This window comes from Fukomys damarensis, unplaced genomic scaffold (genome assembly GCF_012274545.1).
Source record: "Fukomys damarensis isolate Sample0158 unplaced genomic scaffold, DMR_v1.0_HiC HiC_scaffold_38, whole genome shotgun sequence".
Lineage (NCBI taxonomy): Eukaryota > Metazoa > Chordata > Mammalia > Rodentia > Bathyergidae > Fukomys > Fukomys damarensis.
The window spans coordinates 75,159,839-75,181,657 of record NW_022900950.1 but is presented as its reverse complement, the minus strand read 5'-3'; the positions used below and the strand labels follow the sequence as shown (position 1 = coordinate 75,181,657).

The 21,819-nt window shown below is 42.1% G+C and overlaps 1 protein-coding gene and 1 long non-coding RNA gene across 2 annotated transcripts in view; one reads left to right on the top strand and one right to left on the bottom strand.

Moving 5' to 3' along the window:
- Positions 1-523: 523 nt before the first annotated feature.
- Positions 524-21,819, top strand: part of Rnf175 (ring finger protein 175) — a 35,497-nt gene continuing 14,201 nt past the window's right edge. The window contains 6 exon segments of the mRNA XM_033759957.1: positions 524-581; positions 584-687; positions 15,414-15,465; positions 15,468-15,553; positions 18,772-18,884; positions 20,964-21,081. Of these exon segments, the coding sequence (XP_033615848.1) occupies positions 524-581; positions 584-687; positions 15,414-15,465; positions 15,468-15,553; positions 18,772-18,884; positions 20,964-21,081 (531 nt within the window).
- Positions 13,493-15,213, bottom strand: LOC104864741. The gene is made up of 3 exons (XR_780973.2): positions 15,082-15,213; positions 14,282-14,367; positions 13,493-13,621 (listed from the first exon to the last, which is right to left on the bottom strand). It is a non-coding gene; the product is annotated as an uncharacterized LOC104864741 (long non-coding RNA).

Sequence of the window (21,819 nt, the reverse complement as noted above, 5' to 3'; positions counted from 1 at the left end):
AGCAATGAGTTGGCAGATCAAGGACTAGGTTCGAGTCTTCCAGGGCTCGACAGTGCTGCTCAGCCTCGCTGCTTACCTTACGAGTCAAGACTAGGCAGGATGACTGTGAGTTCAAGCCCAGCCTGGGCAACTTAGCCAACTTTTGTAAGAGTATCAAAATAAAACAAAATTTAAAAGAGATGTGGCTCAGTGCAAAGATCTTGGGTTCAAACACCAGAGCGGGGGGGAGATAAAGAAACAAGACTCAAGTGAAATTCATGTGGGAAAACAAAGAGCTGAGAGGCATTGTTTGTTTGTTTTTTTATTGAGTTTATTGGTGGCATTGGTTTTAATGATAGAATTGGCTATTGTTTTCCCAAACTGAGGAGGAAGGGGAGAAAGCAAGAAAGACTTTGTAATAAAAAACTCACCACCACCTATATTGGAAACCCTCATCTTTCTGTGAGCCCTGCCTGCTGTTTGTTTGTTATTTGTTTTGTTTTGTTTGTTTTGCTGAATGTCAGAGTGGGGAGGGCCTTTTCAGATGACCTCATTCACTGGTTCCAGTCTGCAGCAGGAGCGGGCATACAGGACGCAGCGGGCCCCGAGTCCATGCATGTGAAGACGGTCTTGATCTTCCTCTGCGCCCTGGTCACGGCTCAGGGGGTGCTGGTGCGGTGGACACAGAGGCACGGCCGGTCCTACAGTGTGAGTCACCCCAGCTGCTGGCAGCCTGCTCCAGCTTGTCAGCTTGACTGTCCTTTCACTGCCATTTGCCTCCTCGGTGATTTCGAAAGAGGGTTTTGCCGGCTCTCAGCCAGGTACAGCTTTGCTTCCACAAGACATCCGGCAATGTGTGGAAACATTTTGGATTGTCACACCTCAGTTGGGAACAGAAAGGAGACAGGAGCGCCTACTGGCATCTGGCAGACAGAGCCAAGGATGGTGGTAAACTCCTACAGTACAAGGGAGCTCTTCACAACAGAAATTATTCGGCCAGTAGAGCCAAGAGGAGCCCTTAGTATAGGTATAGGCAAGCCTTTGGTTTTGGGGGGTGGCCTGAGTATGTGTAGACAACTTCTGGCGATGGTGCAGGGAAAGGAAGATTAGGAAGAGAAAAGCAAAAGACTGAGGCTGTGTTTCTTAGCAATAAATAAACAACAAATAAATATTTGCAATAGTCTTGCCATGAATGGTTTGCATATCCATGAAAACATGTCCATGCAAGCAAAGGCCATACTGACCCCAACAACGCAGAGCAAGATCTCTCACAGAGCTGTCTCGCTGGAGCAAATCCACCTGCACTTCCCATCTTGGGCAGGGCTCAGCGTCACACCCCATCCCTCCTGGACCTGTGACCTTGCCACTGCAGTGTGTAGAGCAGTGGTTCTCAGATCGCAGGGTACATCAGAATCACAGGGCTTGTTAAATCACACTCCAAGGTCTCCTTCCAGGGTTTGTGATCCCACAAAGATCTGCCCACTTGCATGCCTAGCAAGTTCCCATCGATGCTGACGCCGCCGGTCCTGGGACCATACTTTGAGAGCCACTGGTTTAGACTCGAGCATAAGTCATGAGGACACTGCAAAGGGAGAAGGTCCTCAGTGAACATGCCACACGGCACTGGGAAGCTGGTTGACTTGAATTGTGTCTCACCCCTCCTCTGCCCGTTTTTGAGGACTTCTGAGGTAGCTTATGTCACAGAATCCATCTTCCTTTTGTCAGCTCTTTGAGGACACATGTTGCGGCACTCCAAGTCCCCTCTGGGTGCTTCTGCCCCTGGAGGTTCTGCCCTTACTAACGTAGCCGGCCCTGGGCCCATGCAGGCCACCCTCCGCCTGGCCCCTGGGCCTTTGAAGTGTGTGTCTGCTCTTTTTCCCACTGTTCGCTGCGCAGGCCACACTGCCTCCAATGCCTCCCTAGAGATGCTGTCTTTGCCCTCAGGACCCCCAGTCACCCCACTTTAGCTCCGTAAGGTTGCTGTTTCTGCCTCTTCTACCACATCGCTCCTCTATTTTATGACTACTTGGCGGGGCCCTGTGGTCCCAAGGACCACCTTGAAGGAGACAGGGTCACCGTGACCATAGCCTCTGCTGCCTGGCACGCTGATAAAGCCAAGAGCCGAGATGAAGGTGCTCCCGTGGTAGTCCAGGGCAGATGCGTCTCATCGTGGCCCCACTGGGATTCTGCCGGGTTAGCGTGGGAGGTGGTTGGACCCTGAGACATTTTCTACTTCTTTTTCCATCGGTCCCTTTATTAGTAATGTTGTCCGAGGAGGAGAGGTTGCATGGCCCCTGTGTTCTCTGCTCATCCACTTCGGCTCATGGTGAAAGCCAAGCTTTCCCATGTTGCAGCCCTGACTTTGATCTACACTTTGCATCACTTGGGAATATTCTCCAGAGCCCATCATTGGAATACCGCCCTTCCACGAACTCCCAGGACGTCTGCAACCATTGGAGCAGGAAATGGTCCCCAGGATGCCTTGGCTTATTCTAACCCTGCTTCCTCACCGTTCTTACATGAACAATTGAAAAAAACTAGGCCCAATGACCTACCCTCTGGTATGCACTGGGGCTGGGATTTGATGGGCATGTTTCCAAAAATGCTGGCCTAAGTCGCCTATTTAGAGAATACTTAGCTTTTAGATTGTTTCTCTTGGCTCCCAGATTATGTGGAAACTGTCAGAGCTACTGAGCGTTCCGAACACATAAGATTCATGAAGTTTTTAGCTCTTTTCTATAAAGGACTATATAGTAAAGTTTATTTCCATGACTTGATATTATAACCTCCATCGATATATTACAAATGAACTCATATATATTAATTATAATTACTACATTCTTGTAATATAATTATTATTATAATATATAAAACTGCCATATTATAAATTTTCATATAAATTGCTATTATAGCCACAATGAGTGCTTTTTGTACATTAGCTCAGTTAACCTGTGTGGTAATTATTTTTTATTTCCCTTTGTGCAGTGTAGTTCAGAGAGTTTAAGTAAGTTGGCCAGAGTCATATAACTAATTAGTTGCAGAGAACAGACCAGAATCTAGTCTCACTAGTTATTTGCTGTCAGATAAGGACAAGCTCCTTAAATATCTCTGAACCCCCATTCCCTTATCTGTAAATGACAGTACCCAAGATAAGAACCCATCCTGCAGAGTTGTGATTCAGACACGTTTTCCTATGAGGACTTCTGACAGCGACTTATCCGCCAACCTTGGCTCTGAATGTATTCAAGAGATATTGCTTATCTCTAATATTTCTGCAAACTTAATAATATCCTATGAAAGCAGTCTGCCAATAAGAGAATCCTTTTCTAGATGTTTTGTAAAGCTAAAGTAACCCATTTGGCCTTTGGTCTACATTCTCCACTAGATTTTTGGTTGCTTTTTCCAATCAGTGCACCTGTGTATCTCGCCTTGCCACAACCTTCTACTCTGCCAATGCTGTTTTTAGGACAGTTCTCTCAGCTGGTTTTGCAAAATGTATGGATAGGAACTGGAGTCAGGATGACGAAAGGAACAGCACTTGTTTAAGAGGTAGAAGATCTAGCTACTCACTCACCCTCAGTTCCCTGGCCTTTAAAATGATGGAATATGAAAAGAAAAATAGGAAGAACATCTGGTTTCATCTCCAACACGTAAAAAACTTGGAAGGCATCACTCCTATCTTATAAAAAGAACAAATCTGAGCAAACTACTTTTCTTTTTCAAAAACTTGAACCCGTCTTCTACTAAATTAAAGTCACAGGGAAAACCACCTTAAAATCTATAGAGACAGGTGATGCAGGTGATCTCAGGTAAGATCTGCTTCCTGGGAGTGGAAGCAGCCAGATCCATAGGCTGGTAGGAAGAATTTAAAAGTGGAGTCTAGACCACGACAGGAGTCAGAAACTTGGTAGCCACCATCTTAGGGGCAACTCATATTTTCACAAGTTTTACCTTCAAGAACTTTACCAGGTCCTCGTGGTAAAGAACCAAGAAAAACTGATGCTTCTAGCAAGAGGAAGCTACTCTGGGTCATTATGAACTAGATAGACCCAAAGTGTGCCCCACAAGAAAGCCAACAACAAGAGGAAAAGTTTTGCCAGAACCTTATCCAGTGCTGAGGGAGAGAAATTTCCCGACTCCATCTCCATTGAGGCTTCCCATATGACCCCCAAAGAAATCAAAACGTGGAGAAACACTTGAGAAGGTCAAAGCTCAGGGACAGAAGCCTAAGAAAGATAAACACAGGAAGACAGAACATTCTGTTACACTCCCCCCCGACTGCATCTATGGGATCCTGATCAGTAAGAGTGAGTTTGAGCTGAGAGCCACAAAGTTCAGGCTCTGTGAAGAAGTTTTTCAGAAACCCAGAGACACCTGGAGAAACATTTTTAAAAAGTCACTAGTGGAAATGAAACCTCTGACACATAAAGCTACAGCAAACATTAAATAGCCCAACTCCTAGTTAAATTAACACAAGACCCTCACCACAAGACCTCACACTAATGGCCTATTTACTTCAATTCCTATTACCTAAAATATCATCTGCTCTCCAGCCAAAACTTATGAGTCATGCTTCAAGGAAAGAAAAACACAGTCTGAAGAGACAAAGCGAGCATCAGAGCCAGATTCAGATATGGCGGAGATTTGGGAATTATTAGACCAGTGATTAAAAGTAAATTACTGCCTGTGGTCATGACTGGGAGGTGTAGCTCAGTGGTAAAGCACTTGTCTAGTGTATATGAGGCCCTGGATTCCATTCTCAGCATGGAAAAAATAAAGTAACTGTGGCTAATATGCCAGAATCTCTAATGGAAAAAATAGACCACATACAAAAATAGGTGGGTTGTGGAAATTAAGAAAGTATATAATATAGCTGGACATGCTGGTGCACACCTGTAATACAAGCTCTGAAGAGGTAGAGGTAAGAGGACTGCAAGTTCAAAGTCAGCCTGGGGTACATACCAAGACCCTATCTCCAAAACTAAAACCAATCAAACAAAGAAAACTGGAAAAGAAAATAATATACAATTAATGCTAGAAATAAAACACAAATACTGTAACAGAAATGCAGAATATTTTTGATGGGCCCATCAGTGAAATAGATACAGACTGAGGAAAGACTCTGAGCTTGAGGGTAAAGTCAGTAGAAACTTTCCAAACTGAGATGCAAGGAGCAAAAGAATGAAAAAGAACAATATTCAAGAACTGTGGAACAATTTCAAAAAGTATAACACATATTGGAACAGTGAAAGAAGAAAGCACTAATGGAGTTGAGGAAATACCTACAGCCATGGTGGGAAATTATGGAACTCATTCCACTGTGGACTGTTTGTATCCTTGAAAGCTCTAAAAGGTTTTCCATGACTGACTTGTAGTAATAATGACTCAGAGTTAATGACAGACACCAAACCACAGACCCAAGAGCACCACCAAGTAGGAGAGATACCAACAAATCTATACCAAGCCTGTCATATTCCCCCTGCAGAGAGCCAAAGACAAAGAAACCTTAAAAACAGCCAGACAGAAAAATAAAAACCCTACATGTAGGGAAACAAGGATTAGAATTAATCAAATTTCTCCTAACAAACCCATGCAAGAAAGTAGAAAGCAGAGTAAAATTATTCACATATTGAGGGGGGAAAATCCACCAACATAGAGTTTTATGTCCAGAGAAAGATTCCTTCACATCTGAAGGAGAAATCGACTATCTCAAACAAACCAAACATTAAGGTATTCATCATAAACAGACCTACTTTAGGAAACATCAAAAGCCTCTTCGGAAGTAAGGTGATTTAGGTCAGAAACTCAGGTCAATTTAAAGAAAGAGTGTCAGATGAGGGATACAATTAATTTTTATCGTATTCTTAATTGATCTACTCAGAAACTGTCCAGAGTAACAATAGTAACAATCTGCTGACTAATTGTAGTGTAAGGATGAGGGAAATGAATGGCAACAAGATATGAAATGGGGGTTGTGGGAGAAACTGGGATTCTCCATTAGAAGGTTTCTAAACTACCATGAAATAATACAGTATTATTTGGAATGAACTCTGATCAATTGTAAATGTATAGTCTTGACTCCAGGGAGACCACTAAAAAGGTTTTACAGTATTAATGTACACTAAAATAATGGAACCCTATAAAATGCTCAGTTAAAACCAAAGAAGGCAAAGGAGTTGGTAAGAAACCAAGAACAAGTGTGAGTTAGAAGTATAGTACATAGTAATCCAACTATATCAAGCCTCACTTCAGATGCAAGGGTCTACACAAACCAATTAAATACAGGAGTTTTCAGAGTAGATTTAAAAAACAAGACCCAGTTGTATATTGTTTATAAGAAACTCAATGTAAAAATATAAATATGTGAAAAGTAGAGGTTTGGAGAAAGATATGTTATGCTAAGACTAATCAAAAGAAACCTGGATTACCTATTTAATTTCAGACTAACCAGACATCAGGAAGAGCAAACTATCAGAGATTAGGAGGGGGTTTCCATACTAATAAATGGGTCAGTTTTTCAAGAAGATGTAACTGTTTTTAATGTGTATGTACCTTACAAAAGAACACCAAAATGTAGAGGCAAATACTGAAAACACTACAAAAGAAACAGAGAAATCTAATATTATACTTGGAGATTTTAACACCTCTTTTTCAGAAGTTGGTAGATCAGGCTGGCAGGAGATTAGTAAGGATTGAGTTGAACTGAGCACCTCCACCCATCAACTTGCTCTAGTTGACGTTTCTAGAATGCTTTATCCAACAACAGCAAGACAGACATTCTTTCAACATCCCATGGAACATTCAAGATAAGCCACATTCCAGGCCATAAAATACAGCAAGATAAATTTAAAAGGATAGAAATCATACAAACTATTCTTAGTCCACAAACTAGAAATTTATAGCCTTGTATGCATATATTGGGAAATAGGATTTGAAAGCAATAGTCTAAGAATCTATCTTAGGAATTCGAAAAAAAGAATATTTAAAGTTATAGCAAGCAGAAAAGAAATGTAAATTAAAGAAGAAATCAGTGAAATTAAAAATAGGAAATCAATAGAGGAAACTCAGTGAACCCAAAAGAAGCTTTCTGAAAAGATAATGAACTCCTAGACACAGAGAGAGGGAGAGGGAGAGGGAGAGGGAGAGGGAGAGAGAGAGAGAGAGAACAAATATCAAAAAAGAAAGAAAAGTCATCATTACTGATTCCATGGATGTAAAAGAAAAATAAAAGAATATTATGAATAATTCTATGCCCACAATTTGGATAATTTAGAATAAATGGACCAATTCCTGGAAAAATACAAACTATATAAAAACTTACACAAAGAGAAATAGATTAGATGAATAGGACTGTATGTATTTTTAAAAATTGAATCAATAATTAATAGCTTTCCCAAAAGGAAAGCTCAAAGTCCAGATGGTTTTACTAAGACCTACTAATAATTTAAAGAAGAGATATCAATTCTCTATCATAAATTGGGGACAAACTCATTCATTGAAGCCAGAATTACTCAAAATCAAAACCAGATGAAGACAATCTAACATAGAAAACTACAGACCAATATCTCTTATAAATACAAATGCAAAAATCTTAAACACAAATTTAGCAAATAAAATCCAATAATATGTTAAAATTATATAGCATGACAAAGTGAGATTTGTTCCACATCTAAAAGCCAAATTTAATAATTAAAAATCAATTCACATAACTACAGTAAGAAGAAAGTCACATGATCATATTAATAGATGAAGGAAAAGCACTGGGCAATATCCAACACTTGTTCATATGAAAACTTTCAACTAAAAAATAAATAAAAGGGCTGGGGATTTAGCTCAGTGGTTCTGCCATCTGCCTCGCAAGCACAAGGTCCCAAGTTCAATCACTGGTACCAAAAAGAAAAAAGTAAAAACATTCAGCCAACTGGGCATAGTGACAAACACCTGTAATCCCAACACACTGGTAGACTGAGGCAGGAGGGTTTCAAGTCCTTGCTCACCTGGGAAGTTTAGTGACTCAAAATATAACATTTCTCTCAAAAATCTACAGTACCACACTTTAGGATGGAAAGTGATGCATTTCTCTTAAAGGCAATTGTCTATTCCTAATCTTATTCAACATTATTCTGGGAAATCAGCTAGTGAAATAAGGTAAGTACAGGAAATATAAAGTACACAGGTTGAGAAGGAAGAAATAAAACATTTTTTATTTACAGATCATCTGATTGTTCAGATATTCCTTGTTTAATGACTGCTCAGACTTACGACCCATCATTTTTATACAGTTCTGTACCTCTTGTTTATGGTGGTGCCTCAGTGTCTTTCTTTGTACATACACTTTGTTTATACAGTACTGTAAGTTTTGCTGATATACTGTATGGTATAGCACTATATATAGCTTTATGTTCTGTTATACATTATAGTACTACATGTTAAAGTTACACAAATAAAAGCAAGTTGGAGTTTCTGTTGACCATTTCTTTGTTCTAAATATTGTAATGTACATACTGTATACAATTCCTCATTTAGCAATCAATTAACAACCTAATCACATGCATCTGACTCTGTTGTTAAATGAGGAATGTCTTATAGAAGACGTACCCCCTCGAAATCAAAATTTCCTAGGACTACGAAGTCATAAGAGCAAGGTTGTAAGACACAAGGTTAAGGTACAAAAGTCAGTTGCTTTCTTATACACTAGCATCAAACAGTTTGAAATTAAAACATCATTTACAATAACACCAAAGAAAAGAAATATGTAAACAGATCTAACAATATATGCAGGATCTGTATGCAGAAAACTGAGAAGTTCTAAAACAAGTGGAAAGATGTTCCATATCTGTGGATCGGAAGATTCAAAATTGTTCAAGTGTTAATTCTTCCCAGCCCAATCTATAGATTAAACACAAGCCCAGTCAAAATTCCGACAAGCTGATCTGGGTATACCACTAATACAATTCTGTAGTTTACAAAGCAAAGGACCCAAAATAGACAATACAACCCCAAAGAAGAACAAAGTGGAAGGACTAAGGCTATTCAACCCTGAGTCTTATTGTAAAACTGTTTTAAGCAATATAATGTGGTACTGGTAAAAGAATAGGTAGATCACTAGCTCAGAATAAGAACCTACAAGCAGACCCACACAAATAGATCAACTTGTCCACGACAAAAGAAACAAAGAATTCACTAGAGAAAGAATAGTCTTCAACAAATGGTGACAGAATAATTCCAAATGGAAAAAAAAAATCTGGATGTGAAATCTATTCTTTTCATGAAAATTAATTCAAAATAGTTCTTAGAATCTATATAAAAGTGTAGAACATTTAGAAGATAATACAGGGAAAATACCTGGGTGAATTGTGTTTGGCAGTGAGTTTTTAGACATGATATTGAAAGCACGCTCCTTAAAAAAAATATTGGTAGTTGGGATCTTATTGAAATAGTACACAATTTCATGAAAGATACTATTGAGAGAATTTTAAAAACCACAAACTGAGAGAAAATATTTGTAAACACACATATTTGTTTTTTGTCTTTTGAGACAGGGTCTCACTATGTAATTGAGACCAACCTGGAACTCACTATGTAGCCCAGGCTGGCCTCAAACTCACAGCAATCCTCCTGCATCAGCCTCCTGAGTGCTGGGATTATAGGCATGCGCCACCACGCCCAGCTATGTAATCACACATATTTGATAAAGGAATTGTATCCAAATTATACTTATACCATACAAAGCTAACTTTAAAAGGACAAAAGCTTTGAAAAGCCACCTTATCAGAAGGATCTCCAGCTGACAAGCATATGAAAAGAAATTCATCATCATAGGGAATTGCAAATTAAAACAATAATGAGATATAAATATATACCTATTGAAGGGCTAAAGTCCAAAAAACTAACAGTGGTAGATGTTGATGAAAACATAGAGAAACAAGAACTTTCATGTTGCAAATGTAAAACTGAAAAGCCACTTTCAGAGGCTATTGGGCTGTCTCCTATAAAGCTAGAGTAATTATAATCTTACTATATGAACCAGCAATCACTCTTCTAGGTACAGACTAATTGAACTGAAAATGTACATTCACATACAACCTGCATGTAAATATGTACAGCACATTTAATCATTACCATCCCAAACTGGAAGCAACCAACATGTCTTGCAAAAGCTACATAAATAAGCAAATTGTGGTGTATCTGTGCACTGGGATACTATATAACAATAAAAAGAAGGATGCTATCAACCCATGAAAAGATGTGCAGGAACCTGGATGTGTTGGTTGGATTTCCCATCACTGGGACAAAATACCTGACCGCCACAATTTAAGGAGGAGAGGCTTCTTTGGCTCATGGCTTCAGAGGGTTCAGCTGATGGTTGGCTGGCTCCAAGGCAGAAATGGCGTGGTGGAGTGGCATGGTGGGAGGTGTGGTATAGGAAACTTGTTCAACTTATGGCAGCCAAGAAACAGAGGAAGAGAATACACTCTTCAAGGTCACAACCCCTGTGACCTACCTTCTCCAACTAGACCCCATCTCCCAGCAGTGCACTGAGCTGTGAATTCAGCAATAGACCGATGAGGTGAGGCTCTCATAATCCAGTCACCTTCCAGAAGCCCGACCTTTGAATACATGGGACTTTGGGGACATTTTAGATCTAAACCACAGCATTTGGTGACACAAGCCAGGATGAAAAGGCCATATATGCGTAGTTCCAACTTCGTGGCATTCCAACTATATAGCACTGTGATCGGTGATTAGGGTGTTTCGGAGGAAGGGGGAAGGCTAAACGTGAAATGGGCTTTTTCGGGACTGTGAAATGTGTCTGATACCACATTTGTAAATTCTAGACAGCACACTTGTCAAATCCCACAGACTGTGTGGTACAAAAAGGTGGACCTTGAACTATGCAAATATTTAAAAATCAATTAGACTGGAGAATCCCAGGGAGAAATGGAGACTGTGACGAGGGTCTAACTGCATTACAAGCGTCTGAAACAATTTCCCTGAAGGGGGCCGGGGGATTGCTGACCTAAGTAACTTTGAAAATGAGCAGAGTCTGAAGATTCAACCAATAGGATCTGCACATTAGCAGCGCTCTACTCTACTTGATAAATTTGTCTCTCATGGCACAGGGGTAGCAATTCTGCAACTGTTATATGTGTGTCCTGGTATGGAACAATCATGCAGATGGATGACAGATAGGGGCCCAGGTCACTTGTTGTCTGAGTCTGCAGTTAAGCAAGGGAAAGAAATTAGAAAAAAAAAATGTAGGAAGTGCACACACAATATGTCAGATGGCTTTGTGTACGGAAGGCATTATCATGTATACAAACTATTTGCATCCTGAAGGCCCTACTTATTATACATGCAGTGTTACTATTTTCACATTATCTCATGCTGATTCCCAAAGCACAGATTCAACTTTTACCAAACATTCCCCTCTTCTGAGCTGTTCCTTTCAACACTTGCTACAGACCATATTTTGTGGTCTGTAGGAGCTGCATGATTCAGCGCAGATGACTATAATATCTAAACCAAAAGAAATGATTTACTTGGAATATAAAATTTTAAATAACATTAACTGCTCCTACGTGACTGCAGGTAGAAAGTGGAAAATTCTCATTTTGTTTGGGATAATACTAAATACCTGGAAAGTTCTAAATAATCACATCTCTAGTACTGTATAGACCAACCATCTGAATATTTGGATTTCTCTCTTTCCATCTGGTAATTACAATACAGCATAGACATTGCCAGAGCTTCAAAGTTAAATTATTTCCAAATGCTTTTGATAGCATCTAATTAAAAGTAAAATGTATTTCAATAAACTGCACTTTTTTATATGCACCTATTTTTTCATATCTGCAGAAAGTATAAAACAGGGTGCTAAAACAGAAACCTATCATTCTTCAAGTCCACTGAAGGTTTGAGAACTACCTTCACAGAATTGGGTTTCACACATACTGTTAATTTGCCTCAATACACAGGCGAATAATGTGCCACAGATTGAAACATTGTTCTATTTCAATCAAATTTCCTGCCTATGAAGAGCTGTAAAACACTAGAAAATATTATTGTGCCAATAAAGCATTGTGTCTGGCCAAATCGCTTTAAAATGAGGCAAGGCATAATAAATATATGCAGAACTTACACACATACCCGCATAGCCATGCAGAATACCCTTTCAGAGTTAAATAACAGAATCAACTGTCTGGATTGATTTGGACATAGACATGTGGACCCACTGAATTTCTAGGGCCCTTTATGTGCCAAGATTCCATAATTTCTTGCTTGATTTATGTCCTCACATCCCCTTATTGCCTTTGTGCAGATAGCAGCAATGTTCCCTGGAGTCATTTATACCCCCAAACTGCTCTGCTTACCCCCCAGCATCCCCCTTTGCTCCTGCAACCCATCCGCATGCGCACAAATGTTTGCAAATAGTTGGGGATTTGTAGTGCAAAGGAAGTGAGCATCGCAAACCTTTCTTTCATCATCTCTCTCTTTTTCCTTTTCTTTCTCTTCTTCTTCTTCTTTCCTTTTTAAGTATTGCGTGACCCATTCATCGCGCTGCCCAGTTAGGCAAATGTCTTTGTCTTGACTTGATCTGCAGTTCTTTTCTCATTTATTATATGCATGGCAGCAACAACAACGACAACAAAAACAGCAACATGGCACCTTGGGTGGCATCTGATTCATCAGGAAATTTGTCCTGCACTGATGTGTGGGTGGGGAGGACATGGGCGATATGACCCGGATGCACCGGCTGCCCGTCACCCGCAATGCAGACGTGTTTCGTATGCCTGGCCCAGATGTGACTCCTCTGGCATTATTAACACGTTCCAGATGCCAGGCGCCCTCCTCCGCGTGTATGCACCTCCATGCCACATAGTTCACGTGTTTATTTATGAGGCACGGCATTCTTACATTTCATCTGTGGCAGTCCCTATTAAAACTAAGAAGTTTCAACTGCTCTGGAAATGGATGAAGAATTTTTAAATTGCTATGAAATGTGATCTTCATTTCAAACTGACTTCTCAAATAATTATTGAATTCATAATGCAAATTTCTGATCTTTCTCTTTGCCTCGTGAGAAATTACGGAACTGGGTATACACTTTAAAGATAGCTAAGAAATTAAATATTCGCACACATAATACATTGTAGTGATTTTTTGCCTTCTTTTCATTTCTGATCTCCAAAGCTTATCTTAAAGAGCAGTGTCTATACATTGCGCATTGTTATTTCAAGTTAATTCAGTCCACGAATCTAGGAAGAGAAATTTGGAATATTCTAGGAATGGCTTGTTCTTATAGATCCACGGGGAAAGAGCTCATTTTATAAAAATATAGGCAAACTGTAGCTCCAAACTCTCATAAATTATAACTCCATGAATTTAAAGAAGCATTTTAATTTTATAAATGTTGGCTTATGATCTAAAGTATAAAATATAAAACAGTAGTTTCCCTGAATTAAAATCGAGTAACTCAACTTTTTATTTAAAAAAAAATCTTTTATGGGAGAAATGTGAAAGAGAATAAAATTCTTAGAAAGGTGAAAGATACAAATGACAGAGGGTCATGGTCCTCTCCTTTGATGTCAGGAGTCATGAACGTAGGGCTGGGAACACAGCTCAGTGGTAGAGCACTCACCTAGCAGAGCAAAACGGAGGCAGAAATACTGGACTTTAAAAGTCAGCAACATTATAATTTATGATAGATAACCATCTCCAAAATCAGCTATGGGTAATGAATGACCAAAATGCTGATGAGAAATTTTTGTTTGTTTGTTTGTTTTGTTTTGTTTTTGGTTTGTTTGTTTGTTTGTTTTTTGGTTTTTTGAGACAAGGTCTCACTCTGTAGTTGAGACTGTCCTGGAACTCACTATGTAGCCCAGGCTGGTCTCAAACTCACAGTGATCCTCCTGCCTCAGCCTCCCGAGTGCTGGAATTATAGGCGTGTGCCACCACGCCCGGCTTGATGAGATTATTTTTTAAAGCTATAGTACAACTTTCATTATCAAGAGCAGACAGCCACAGTTGCTAATTGAGTGCTAATGTAACCATATTTTAAGTCCCAATTATCATTGAAGAGGTTTCAGGTCCTCATAATGTCTATTCTTCTTCCTTCAATAAGCCTGTTTCCCTACTTGGGGATATATTTATCTGTGTCATAAATAAAGGTGCTAACATGCTCATTAACTTGAACCAAAATCACAAAATAGCTTGGAACACTGAAGCAATTATCTCACTAATTCAAGCAAACATAAAAAAATTTTTCTTTTCCCTGAAATTAAAAAAGAAAATAGGATACCTTTTTTCCTGAACTCCAGACATCTATCTCAGATTTGCTCCATGGATATTTTTGCTCAGACACGTATGTATAGCAACCTTCATTCTCTGAAAGGAGATTTAGAGCAATTCTAAGAAGACCTCAGATCATCAGCTTCTGAGGACAGAGCAGTAGAAGGAGAAAATGAGCCAGGGACTCCTGCTTACCCGACATGGAAAGGAGACAGTGGGCCTTGCCCCTCTTACATTTGGAAGCCACGCCCAATAGTTTTGGTTCTTGATCTTATACACTTCTAAGGAGCCAGAACTGCACACAGAGACTCTTTTCTCTAAGCCTCCCCGCTTCCTCACAGAGTTGAAGAAGGTAAACAAACTGCAGGCCTGAGGTGCGGACTCTCGCAACTTCTCCCTGGCCTGTGACATGGGGCCCGGCTGGTTAAAGAACAGAACGCTCTGGAGACTGCGTGGACTCCAGTCCGGTCCGGGGCACCAGGGTCAGGCGCAGAGGACAAGGACAGGGTGTGATCTCCAAGCTGGAGCAGGGCGAGGGGCAGGGTGCTGGGGTCCCAAGCTGCTCTGGTCACCCCTCCCCTGACACGGACGTGCACTGCCACACGGGCGCAGGGTGGCAACAGCAGCCCCTCGCTGCGTGGAGTGCAGCGTGGTGTCGGTGTGCTTTTCCACCCACCCCGAGTTTCGTTTGATCCTCGCCTCCTGCCGGGCAGCACGGAAGGCAGCAGGGCTCTCAGTGAACCCCCGATCGCACAGCGGTAGTGCGGCTCGCTCGTCCAAAATCACACTGCTATCAAAGCCCCAACTCACTTTACTTTGAAATAGATGAAAGGAAAGGACAGCGGTGGGTATTTTGGGTCCTTTCCCACCGGACTCTTCAGAGACTGTGTCCATCGTCTCCCTCACGTGTCTAGGAGCAGCTGGAAGGTGATGGCCAGCGAGTGGCTCCCCGCCCCGCACCACCCCCAAGGCTGGGAACGTGACATGTGACGGAGAGGCGGGCCGGGTGTGCTCAGCAGTAGGACATGGTCCTGGCGTGTGTGGGGCCCTGTGTTCCATCCTCAGCTCTGAAATGTAAACACTAATGGAGGTGGCCCTTCAGGGCCAAGGTCGCTGAAGGAGACTGTTCACTTCTGGGACAGCCGGCAACCTTGCTGCAGATGTGGGTCATCCCTCTGGACTTCAGCATAAAGCTGGGTCCCTGTCCGTGTGGGGCGTGTTCTCCAACATCACCAGCTGCACCTTCAGAGCCACCCAGAAGCCCCTCTCAGGAAGGAACCCCGCTATAAATTCACTCCTTCCTTGCCGGATCCTCTCTAATGTAAGCATGCGATGGTATAGTTGATTTCCTTTTCTCCTGGGAGCAGGGTAAGGCTCTTACACCTTTAAAAGCTTCTTCAAAGGTCTGATGACAGGGTAAGAAGACCAGCCCTAGTGCTGAAGCAAACCCAAGAGGCACAGTCCCCAGCAGCAGCACAGTTTCAAAGCCGATCCTCCTCCTAGAACAATCCCAAGCCCCTGCTGAGGACACTTCCAGAGAAGGGGCAGTGAGTTTCCTCTCCCCCTGCTACAGTCAGATTTTCAGGCGGGCAGAGGAGTTCAGACTCAGAAACACCACGCAGAGCCCCCAAAGGCGGAGCAGGGTCATTCTCTCGTTTGGGGCTGACCTGAAGCAGGACACGATCTCCTATCCAGCTTCCCTGCTTTACAGGGTGGTCTGAGTGGCAAGGGAAGTTATGGGCTCCAGTGTTGCAGAAATTGGTATCCTCAAAGTGCAGGAAGTTTGACATATGAAAAATCTAACACAATCTATATCAGCAACACGACATACCGAGCTTCGATGCGCCAGGTCTCTTAAACACTAACAGGTTACATCACGTAAACTTCAGGACAACCCCAGGAGCTGGCACTGTCCTCCTCACCGTAGAAGTGGAGCGATCAGAAATGCCAGGTCAGTTACTCAGGATCCCACTGAGAGTAAGCAACAGAGCCCAGGATCAGCCAAAGAAGACTCACTGTAAAGCTGTTTCTTCCACACCTTGCAGTTCACAAAGCTGTTAGCCCTGGAGCAACTCTCACGCTGGCACCCCTTTGAGAGAGGCCCCCCGTGGCAGAGAGAGGATGTGCCCAAGATGTGTGGCATCAAGGAGCCTGGAAGCTGGTGTTGAGGGCTCAGTAGGCGGCCCCTCTTGGAGTTGTCTGCTCCTCCATTGTTACCCTTTGAGCAGCATAAGCTTCCACTTTCACCTGACAGCACTGAATTCCAAAACTGCTCAGCACAGGCAAATCCAAAGAGCCAGCGACTTCCGTGCAACCATAGCAAAAACACCGCCAAAGCCCTCCCTGGCCCCTTTTAGAAGAGACACAGACCTACTGAAATTTAAGCTAAGGTGTGCAGCCAAGTGAGTGTATAGGTGCATCAATGCCTACCCGTCCCACAGGGCAGGAGACACCCAGGCGGAGAAAGTACCTTGTGTGTCCGTTTCTTGAAGTGGAGAAAGCATTTCACCATAGAAATGATGTTATGAGAACTCATTCCTCAGGCTACTCCTCAACCCCCATTTAAACCGTAATGGCTCAGCAGGCTTCTTCTGATTTGGACTCAGGAAAATGAAACATCTTAGCTTACGTGAGTACTTGGAACTTCAGGGTCCAATATACTGCCTCCAATGGGGAGCAAAGTGGGGTGGGGCAGATCTCAAGTAGTCACAGAATGGTCCTTAGAGAGTCTCCAAAATCATGAGGACCTCAAATTACCCCCCAAGTAGGTTCCTTGCCATTTATCACAGAAAAGCATTTCAGGATGCATCAGTGAGAGGCACAGGCAGATTTATCAGGCAGAGTGAGGATGGAAGGGAAAGACTTCGGCATGAGGAGCCAAAGGGGGCACAGCTGTGAAAGAGAGGATTGGAGAGGCTCCTGTTTTAGGGAGGTTCTGCTGGGATCCAACAGGACTGCAGACTTAGCTCACCCCTGGGGATTTGCAGGCGCCCCCTAGTGGTATTGAATGTCCCTGTAAATCTCTTGGTGTCCTCTGCCTTGAAGGGAGGCGAGATAGTGTATGCACATTTGGGTCAGTCGGCCTCGTATTTGCTACTTGTAGGCAGGCACTCCCTAAGGGACGGCCAGGCTTAGACGCAGAGCTGAGTAAGGTTCTGACCCAGAGTTCTGAGGCACTAAAGGAGACAGAGGCAAAATAAGGCCAGGCTTTATTCTGCTTTTAGTTATCTATTTATTAGACATCTGTATACCCAAAGCTAAAAATCACTGATTTTTAGCAAAAATCACTTTTAAATCTCTCACTAGCTCAGAAGAAAACATAAATCGTGCTTTGGATAAGTAATAGGTCAAGGGCCCAGGGGTCTGTGGTCGTCTGTCCCTGAGCGGTCTGTCTATCAGAGCGACACTCTGAATGCACTTTGGTGGGCGGGGGGAGACAGAAAAGGCCTTTGAGAAGATGTGCAGGAACGGGGCACGGTCAGCCAGAGGCTTCTCCCACGGGACACCCTGGTGAGCGACATCCCAGCCACCCCCCCATCTGGCCCTGGGGCACCAAAAAGGACCCCCCCAAGCCGGTGTTCCCATGGGCTCCCAATCTCTTCCCAGACTTCCCGCAGAAAGGAGTCAGGCAGCTCCTGCTGTCCACAAAGATGGAAACAGGCAGGTAAAAGGCTCTTTGTAACTCCCCTTCTCTCTTCTCCCTCCGCCTTCAGCAGCATGTCAACCCTGTGGGCCTAGGTAAGGGTGTTGCTAGGACACTCAGGAGCCAGGGGTCACCCCTACAACACCGCACAAGGCTGCTGAATCCTGGAATTGCACCTTGGAGCGGTGGGGGGGGGACAACACCACTCTTTAGATACAGAGGAGGTGAAAGGTGACTGACGACTTGTGTACCAGGGCTGAGGACGGGGCAGGGGGCGGCACAGCGGGAAGAAGAGGCAGGACTGCTGGGGAGTCTCCTCTCAGGACTTGGCCCATTTTTTGCTTGCCTGCAAACACCCCGGCCAAAACCACTCTCCCCTAACCCTAGGGTTAAATGACAATGTAGCATTCCAGGTAGAGGAAACATTTCTGAAGGCCAGGTGTTGACACCAGAAACACAAATAAATTAAAATATAGAAATGTATAAGCATAATTAGTAAATGTACTTACTAGTAATTTTATTATTCATTTATTTGTGTTTATTTTAAGACAGGGTCTCACTAAGTTACCCAGGTGGTCGCGAACCCACAATCAAGCAGCCAGCTGACAGATTACAGGCTGCTCCACTGCATTCAGCCATGACAGCTCCATTATACACTGCTTGTCACTGTTACAGTCAACACTGACAGTCTCGATCTTGAATGATATATATAGATATATATATATATATCTATATATATCTGTATAATATGTATTAAATCCACTTTTAGGAAATATAAATGTACTTACAACAATATTTGCAGAAGACACAATACTTGTTAATACACCACATTCTGTGTTTCTCCCCATTTTTCACAGCACAGACTGGTCTACAAGTGGTTTCTCCTAATCTACAAACTCAGCTACACACTTGGTGTTGTGGGGTATTTGGCCATCATGTTTACAATGTGTAGATTTCCAACTAAGACTTTGCTTGGAAATTGACCTGGCTGTGTTCTCGCTCTAGAAGCATTTAACCCTACTATGTTCCACGCACATGATTCTTATAGTATATATCTACCAAAGTCTTATTGTTACAGAAAAACCAGTCTTATTGGGGGGGACAAGAAAAGGGCACCCTTCAAGAGAAAATATTTTAAAAATTAGGAGCCTTAAGAACTATGAAATAACATTTTAAGAGTCTCATGCTCTACCGACTGAGCTAGCCGGGCAGTTTAAAATAACATTTTAAAAAATTTGAGCATTAAAGTACTCTTGTAAAGAGATCTACCCTTGGGGTGTGAATTTAAAATACCACCATTGAAAGCTGTCCTCCCACAGTGGTAGAGTTCATAACTGTTACTGAGCTGTACATTTCCTTCCCATGAAATCCTGGTGTCTCCCTTCTATGACCTCTTTCTCAAACCTTTAGAACTTTGCTGACCAACGCAGAAACCACGAGCTCATATGGCAACTGAGAACTTAAAATATGAAATAAGATGCACCACAACTGTAAAGACACGTTGGATTTCAAAGACAATATGAAAAAATGATTTTATATTGGAAATGGCATGTGGAAATGAAACTATTTTGAATGTATTAATGGGATTCATTTCACCTGTTTCTTTGTATGTTTTTTAATGTGGACACTAGGAGATTTTAAGTTACAGTCATGTGTCACTTAATGACAGGATACAGTCTGAGAAACACATTGTTAGACAGTTTTATCCTTGCGCCACCCTCACAGACTCTACTGACCCAAAGGTGGCTATGCTGTCCCTAGGTGACATGACCCTAGAAGGCCACCATCATATATACACATCACTATGCGGTGCACAGCTGTGCACTCATGACTGCCTTCCCACTGCACAGCACTGCTCTCTCATGGAAACGCACCAGGAGTTAGCTGCTTGTATCCACGAAATGGCTTTTGTTTGGAATAGTTGGAAAAGGAGGAAGCTAGGTGCTTAGACATTGAAAGAGAAGTAGAGATAACAGAACAAGACAGTCTTGTGAGAAATACAGCAAACAGGCAGGTGCTCACATCTGTGACTCAGAACTGTGCCCCTCTTAGGCAGGTGGCTGCTGAGTTGCACTGGGTTGAGATTCTCCCAGGCAGGGCCGAGGCCGTGGACCAGACCTGTGCTCTGGGAAGGGGATGACGGCACAGCTCTGGGAAGCAGCTGCAACAAAAATCTCCTAGAACACTTTTCACACTAGTTATTCCAAATCCCTGGGGCCATAACTGGCAAAGCAGAGACTGGCAACTTTTGACTCCTAAGGACAGTAATTGGATGGAGAACCAGTCCTCCACTGCTGAGAGCTTATCCTACAGCAATACAGCGATCTGATTTTATAAGCATTCAGAGGAATTTCCAGAGAGAGAAGGATCCTAACATTTCTAGCAGAGACAGTAATTGTAAACACCTCTTATTGCCAATTTAAGAGGTAGAAAGACACTGCTCATTTCTTTAGCATGCTCTAAAACGTCTTGATCGTCTCTCTTTTCATTAGTATACACCTGTGGTACACGATAAATATATGCCGTGTGGGGAATTGGTACATGTGCATATCTCATCGAGATCCTTTGTACTTCCTCTTCCCCATGAACCTTGGAGACTACAGTTGACCTATTCATAAATACCTATCGTTATATTTAATGTATACATTTGCCACAGTGAGAGGTTAATAAAAACTGATATAAACTTGAACAGTTATGCCAATATACTGTCATAAAAGTTTGTGTTTGAGGCCATTTCAAAGTGAAATAAAGGTAAAATGAACATAGCATATTTAAGACCCAGTACTGTCCAAGGTTTCATGCCTCCACAGGAGGTTTTGGAATATATTATCGCTCAAGAATTCCTCTGTCCACTAGCACTGAGTGGTATAATTTGAGGGAAATGTACAGGATTTCAAATTCTTTTGTATAAAAAAAACTAAACAAAAAAAATGCATATCCACAAGACTCTGTTAGATAGACTGGCAGGAAATATTTCCCAAGCTCCAGCCTCCTCCACCTCACCCCCAAATGCCATCCTCTCATTTCCCTATACCGTTGCTTTTAACAGAATCAAAGCTAGAGATTCCATGGATTTCGCCATTGTGTCCTTGTCCTACAGCCTCTGCTGCAGCGTTGTGGGAGAGACTGCCGAGATCTGCTCGGATTACATGGCCTCTACTGTAGGGGCAGGTGGTGTTCTCACTGTCCTCAACCATTTACGACGCTAGGAAAAACTGTTTCATATTTACATCATCATACATTTGCATCACTTCCTTTGGCACTATTTTGGTTCTCCCAGGCCCATTGCTCTCTCGCTTACGCTCACATCAAAAAAAATACGGTTAACTAATTAGAAAACACATTTTTCATATAGAACAAGGCGACTTATAAAACAAATATGCTAATTATTTGGGTCATCATATCAAGCTTACTCTAGCTGCCAGCACTTGAAGGATTAACAAAAGGTCAAGTGTAACAAAAATCCTTTATCTTTGCCTGAAGCTCTGCCTAAAGCAAATAAAAATCATATTTGAGGGGTGTGGAGTGGAGCTCAGTGGTAGATCACTTGCCTAGCAAGTGTGAGCCCCTGGGTCTGATCAACAACACACACGCACGCACACATTCACACAAATCATGCTTGATGCTGCATAAAACATTCCGGAATCAACACATCCCGGGATAATACTTATTATAAAGATGAACTGTCATCCCAGAACATCTGAAGAAGTACAAGATCTGAAGGAGGGTACCACAAGTATTCTGAGTATACATCAGTGCCTGGAGGTTTTGTTTGTTTTAAATTCCAGGTAGTTATGGCTTCCTTTTTTCTTCAACACTCTTAAAATTAAAATGTGGAATGGACGTACCTTCTGTTTCAATGGATTTCAGAGTCAGAAAGTAAAAATATTCATCAGTGTCTGGCA